The sequence below is a fragment of the Cricetulus griseus genome, chromosome 2 (genome assembly GCF_003668045.3).
Source record: "Cricetulus griseus strain 17A/GY chromosome 2, alternate assembly CriGri-PICRH-1.0, whole genome shotgun sequence".
Lineage (NCBI taxonomy): Eukaryota > Metazoa > Chordata > Mammalia > Rodentia > Cricetidae > Cricetulus > Cricetulus griseus.
Window position 1 is genome coordinate 292,790,778 of NC_048595.1, and position 6,674 is coordinate 292,797,451.

A 6,674-nucleotide genomic window follows, 5' to 3' on the forward strand; every position below is an offset into this window, starting at 1 on the left:
CATAGTGCTGTGCAGACTGTGTCTTTTGCTGCCACACAGCCAGCTTTGCAGCTGTATGGGCCTACAGGGAGAGCCCACAGTGAGCCAGAACTTTGACACCAAGTTTGGGTCCAGTCTAAGCAAAGTGAGGGACTTTGGCTGCAGAGGATGAAACAGAACTCCACAGAGTTCTGGACATGTGGGCTGAAGAGATTTTTGACTCACCTCCTCTCCATGTTCCTCCCATTGATCCTTTGTCAACTTGACATACAAACATCACTATTAACCTTTCCTTTCTTATCTATTCCCAAGATCACACACAAACATCACTATCACAATATAAAATTTTTATCAATTTTAAAAGTCCCAAATTCAAACACTTTAAAATTCAGTATCTCTTAAATATCCAAAGACTTTTTTAGAAGTCTTTTAAAACCTAAAATCTCTTTTAAAATCAGTCTCTCAACTGTGAAATCTTGTAAAAAATCAAAAATAAGTTGAATACCCCCTTAATTCAAGAGGGAAGAACCAGGGCACAGTCACAATCTGAACTAAAGAAAACCAAACTCCAACAGCGTGAATAACTAATTCAATGTCCAGTGACTGGGGTCCACTCAAAATCTTCTGGATGCCTCCAAATGGCTTGCGTCACTTCCAGCTCCACCCTCTGCAGCACACACAGCTTGTCATCTAGACTCCAGCTGGCTCCACTCCACTGCTGCTGCTGTTCTTGGTGGTCATCCCATGGTCCTGGCATCTCCAAAAAGCTGGTGTCTTCTGCTGCAACTGGGATGCACTTTCACCAATGGCCTCTCCTGGGCTCTCTTCACGGGGCCAAGACTCAACTCTTTCCCTTCATGCCTTCAAAACCAGTACCACCTGGGTGACTCTTACACTGCCAATTTCAGATGCCAGCTGGAGGTAGAACCCTGGCCTCTGGAATCCAGCACTGACTCTCAGAAAACACTTCCCACAAGATTTCACCTCAACTACGCTGGTCTCTCCTTAACCACCGCTAATTTCCCAGCTGTAGCGGACCAACATCAAGTATCCCAGCAAAGGTTTCACTTGTGTAGTTCTGGTATCTTGTTAATCACAACTGACTCTTCAGCCCCAATAAACAAGAACCACAGAGCCTTAACTCAAAATAACTAATGGCACTAATGATATATATAGTCTTTAATCTTCCCTCTGAAACTTCACGAGCCAGGCCTCTGTTGTCTGTCTTCATCGCTTTCCATGCCAATCGCCCAAGCTCCCAGAGAGTAGCTCACCAAGCTCTCATTGCTGAATGGCTTTTCTAGCCCAAAGTTCCAAAGTCATTCCACACTCTTCCCCCAAACATGGTCAGGTCTGTCACAGCAATATCTTTTTTTCCTTTTTGTTCTTCTAACTGGGTAATTACAGTGGCCCTATCTTAGGACTCACTAATCTTTTTCCTACATATACGTTACTGAATTTTCCTGTGGGCACATTCCTTGGCTTCAGGTCTTCTGTCTAATTTTTTCCCATGGTTTATGTTATAATATTTAGCTTCTAATTTATATGCTGTTTTCTTAATCCCATCAGTCAACTATGGTTTCTTGTGATGTTATAGCTTGTTAGACTTTGAAGAAACTAGCTTCTCACTTCAGTTCTCACACACTGGTTTTAGCCAGCTGCTCTCAGGAGAGGTTGGAGTAGATGACATTGCTTCTGGGTGCAGGGCTGTGTGTGTGTGGTTGGGACTGGGTCACATGGCTGCTGTTGGGTATGTAGTAGAGACTGCTGTTTGCAGACCTGTTACGAAGGACTCTGGTGACTCTGAGTTCTGTTTGGCCACAGGATGGATTGAACTGTCTTCAGGGCCTTGGTCTATGGGCTGTCACTAAAATGAGGACCATCCTATAACATTGGGGTGGTGCTTCAGCGTCATGGACAGGCACACGTTCAAGTGGCTCCTGGGTTGACATGCCTGATTTCAGTTAGTCAAGAAGGGCTGAGGCCCATTTACAGGAAAATCTAAGACTCCCAGGATAATAAAGCAGGAAGTCACAAGGAGGAAGCTAGAGTGCCTTCCAGTCCTCAGACACAGCTGCTCTTCAGCTGAAGAGAGAAGCTGGCAGTGGAATCTTGAGACATTGGCAGTTCTTCAGGATAGAAGTTGGCAAGCCTGGCCAGGGCCTCAGATGGGTGTGTCTCCTGGCAGACCTCTGGGCAACCAGCAAGGACTAGAACTAGGCTCCAGGGTCCAGTCCAGCAAATTCAACCTGGGGCCCTGGATGGTGAGACTGTGTATGGTTCTTTGTGTAGGACTGACCCTAGAACAGCACACGGAGGAGACAGAGTAGAGCTGCAGAGCTCCTCAGGGTCTGTGTGGGATGGAGCCTACAGCCCTGTCCCAGAAGCACACAGATGAGACTCTCACCCATTGTCTGTGCTGTCAGAACTGTTTCCAAGACAGGTTGCACCCAACACAGCCTAGAGCCAAGCCAGGACCCCTTCAACATCTGTGGTGAAGTGGGGATTGCATACCTGTCGGTTGCATGGGTCTTCTCTAGGCCCTCCTGTGAACCGGTGGGCCTTCCAAGGCACCAGCTGGCACAATTCTCATAGACTCATGCAGTGGTGATGGCAGCAGGCTCACAGCCACACAGAGCTACAGGTTTTGTGGAATAGAATTGTTTGGGGGCCTGGAGTGTACGCTGCAGTCAATAGGTCTGTCCTCTGAGCATTGGGCCTTCCCTATGATGACAGTCCTCCTGAGTCTTGGGGCCAGCAATGTCTCACAAGCTCCCATGTGAATCCCAGGATTCCTCAAAAGCACTTTTGCCCACAGATATCTGAAGAATTCTTGTTGGGGGGACCTCTTTATTCTATTACTGTAATACACATCACAGAAGCATTACCATTGGCACATTACTGTAATGCACATAAGTGTTACTAACCTGAGCACATTTAAGAAGCCATATGGTTATCCCAGCTATTTTGTGCTGGAGTGTCTCTGTCACCCAAAAGGAACACCACCACCCTTCTTCCCTTCAGCCCTGGAAACTCACCATCTGTGTGATGGTTCATGTTGTGTCAGCTTGACAGAACCAAGGAGACATCTGTCTGGGCAAAGCTGTTAGTACAGGGTCTGATTTAGGACGCAGAATCTATAAACGGTTGGGTTTCCTGTAATCCACTGCACTCCAAACAACTTTATGCTGATGACATGAGTGTATATGTGTGTGTGTGTGTGTGTGTGTGTGTGTGTGTGTGTGTGTGTGTGTAGTGTATGTATACTTGTGTACACACACGAGAACATGTGTGTAGAGGCCAGAGATCAACCTCAAGTGTTGTTCCTCAGGAACTGACCACCTTGTGTTTTGAGACAGTTATCTCTTGAACTGATACCTGGAGCTCACTGACTCAGCCAAGCTGGCTGGCCAGGGAGACCCAGGTTATCTGACTGCAGGAGCCCTTCCAGTGCTGGGATTGCAAGCATGCACAGTCAGTCATACCTGACTTCCTGTGTGGGTGCTGGGGATTAGATGTGGGTTCTCACTGAGCCATCTTCCTGCCCCCCCCAAATTAATTTCAACAAGAAATGTCTGATTAAAGATAAAAGATGATTCCTGTCATTTTTTTTTGTACTGTTTTACCTAAGAAACCCCTTCCGTCATGTTTTTCTGTTACAAGGAATAGGCAATTTGACTATAACTCTGAGTATGGTGCCTCTGAACTTAGAGGTGGTTACCGCTACACTGATAAAGCTAACACAGGACAGAATCATGTGATCGGTGCTTGATGGAGCCATCCTCTCAGAACTGTGGTGCTTCTGTTCACACATCTGCACCCAGGAACAAGGATGTATACTAAAGGCACATGCTAAGGGCTCCACCCATCGTCTCCTCTGGGGTAGAAACCCTGAGTTTTCAGGTGTGTGGTGGTGGCACACACCTTTAATCCCAGCACCCAGGAAGCAGAGGCAGGCAGATCTCTGAGTTCATAGGACAAGCTGGTCTACAGATGAGTTCCAGGACAGCCAGGACTACACAGAGAAACCCTGTCTCAAAATAAATAAATAAATAAATAAATAAATAAATAAATAAATAAATAAATAAATAAATGTGTCTAAAAAGAAGGAGAGCAAGGGATGAAAAACAAGAAATCCTTAGTTTTCAAAAATTTCGTCTCATTCCTCGGTTTTAGTTTTTACCACTTGAGAGTCGTTTATTCATTAGTTTTTGGAGCTCTTGAATTATTCTTTTGACATTTAATCCATTCCTGGATGCTCTAAAAGTAGCCTCATTGAAAGGGAAAATGAGAACAAAGTTGCCCGCACGGTCGTTTGGTGTGGAGCCAGCTTCTGGGAGGACACCCACAGGTCCCTTGGTCCTGTGGGGCTGCGACTGAGCTAAGGGTACTTTGGGGGAGAGCACCTTGCGAGGTGTGTGCCGAGCCCTGAGCCTTGGCTTGCTTTTGGTGGCTTCTCTTGTCAGAAGCACATGCTGCCTGTTCATCATTTCTCTCAGCTGGGAGGTCCGTGTGTGCTTGGGATCGGCGTCAACGGCTCTCCGTACAGAGGGGTTGGTATTACCGCACGCCCTGCTTGCAAACTGTATGAAAGACTTGCAGAGCTCAGGCTGTTGTCTCCTGGCAAAGGAGAGCCTGGAGCTGCCTGAGGAAGCTCTGCCCCACTTTCTATCCTCACTCCTTAGGCCGTTTAGGCAAATCAGTTCAATAATATCGTGGACAAGGCTTCTCTTTACAGAGACATCCGTGGAACAGTCCAAGGACAAAGCAGGGCTGTAGTTGACTTCTAGAAGCCATGGTTTCAGGTTGTCATCAATCAGGATGTCAAACCCAAAAAGCTCAAAGCAGTTGTAGGCCACGGGGACGGATGGAGCCATAGCCAGGACGGTGAGAATCACCATGTGGTTGATCTTCCGCCAGAGCAGCAGGTCGTCCACGTCCCAGTTGCGCAGGTAAGAGAAGAACCTGCTGAGGGTCCACTTGCAGCCCTGACCCACCACCTCTTTGATCTTCTGATACGAGGCCCCATCTTTGTTGATGCTGCTGTTGGTCAAGTGGGCATAAGAGTCTTCCAAATTCCTGAGGTCAAACTTCTCCGTGGCAAACCGCACCAACCCTTCCCGGTACATGTAAATAGTCAGAGGCCTGAAGCCGGTGACGCAGACATAGACTCGGAGGTCACACTTGTACCTCCCCACCAGCAAAGGGTTGCAGATGTACTTCTGCACAACATAGGTGCTGTTGAAGATGAGATCCCGGATGTCACTGAAGATGATTATGCCCCTTCCACGAGATAGCTTAGCCGGCTTGGAGATCCAGTAGGTGGGCTTGGTACCTAGTACTTGCTTCTCCTTGAAGTACTCAGCTATAAACTTGGTGTAGTCACTGGGCATGATAAACGTCAGGGGTGTGAACTCGTAGAGGGACCGGCCATAGAGCCTCCTCATATGTGCCAGGTGCTTTGCCAGGCAGTCCTTCCTGGTGAGGGTGATTGTCCCCGGGTGGTGGTTCAGTCTCTGCCAGGGCTTGACATTGATATGCTCAGCCATCCGGAAGGAGGACCTCCTCCAGTACAGATTCCAATCCTCCACATCCTGATGCTGCTCATCAAACTGGTCCCACCCGCGTTCCAGGAGGACGCTCTGCACAACCCTGGGAGTGCTCTCATCCACTCGGAACACCAGTGGCTTCAAGGTGGCCCTGGGGCCTTCCTCTTCCATCCTTCGAGGCTTTATCTTGTAAACATTGATCATGCAGACAGGGTTAGGCAATGGCTCCAGATGAGAGACGACTTCATGGTTCCCTCTGTCCCACCCTTGGGGCTCCTGCTTCTGTCCCTAGGGGCCCTGGCTCCTGCCACCTCCTCCCAGGCCCTGCCATCTCTCTACTTACCCGGATATTATGTCCCTTTAGTACCAGGTTAGAAACATTTGCAGTCACACCACCCAGACTCTGCAGAGTGTTCATTGTAGTCCTCTGCTGTGAGCAGCACTGTTGGGGTTAAGGGGGGACAGTAGTTAGTAACAAAAAAGAATATTGATTTTTTAATAGATAAATGAATTTAAACACTTTTTAAAAAATGATTGAGAGATTGGAGGGATGTGCCAGTCACTAAAGTGTTAGTCACATAAGCTTGAGGTCCTGAGTTTAGATCCCTAACACCCCCATAAAAACGGCAAGTACTAGGGTAGTAATTGCTGGACAGTCAACTTAACCTAACCAGTTAGATCCAGGTCTGCTGACTACACACCCACAAGAGTGTGCTCACCTTCACAGCCTGAGTGCACACAGACACCCACTCACAAGCAGAGACCGTTGCAACAATGCTATGTGATTCCCAGGAGTTTCCTCAGCCTGGAAGGGTAAGGGCAATAGGCCAGTTACCCAGTAGTTCTCCAAGTACCCACCTTAGCACAGGTGGCCACTGGCCATGCTCAGGGGCCATTCAGATAAGTGGGGATTTGTAGGAAAGCTACCAAAAACAAAGCAATGATAATGAGCTGGGCACTTAGGAGGCAGAGGCAAGTTCCAGGCTGGCCAGGGTTGAAACTTCCAGGGGAACCAAGGTCATTTTTGAGAAATCCATACCTGACAGTGAAGTCATGGTGTCTCTATGACCTAGAGAGGAGGAGACAAATGGCAAAGCCTCTCAGGGGAAGATAAACATTTAAAATGACTAAACAGGCTCCTTGAAA

At 47.7% G+C, this 6,674-nt stretch overlaps 1 protein-coding gene across 1 annotated transcript; it reads right to left on the bottom strand.

The window, feature by feature from the left end:
• Nucleotides 1-4,151: 4,151 nt before the first annotated feature.
• Ttll2 (tubulin tyrosine ligase like 2) lies at nt 4,152-5,946 on the bottom strand. Its single transcript, XM_027400971.1, has 2 exons — nt 5,872-5,946; nt 4,152-5,714 (listed from the first exon to the last, which is right to left on the bottom strand). The coding sequence occupies exons 1-2, from the start codon at nt 5,944-5,946 to the stop codon at nt 4,152-4,154; spliced, it is 1,638 nt and encodes a 545-aa protein (XP_027256772.1).
• Nucleotides 5,947-6,674: the final 728 nt, after the last annotated feature.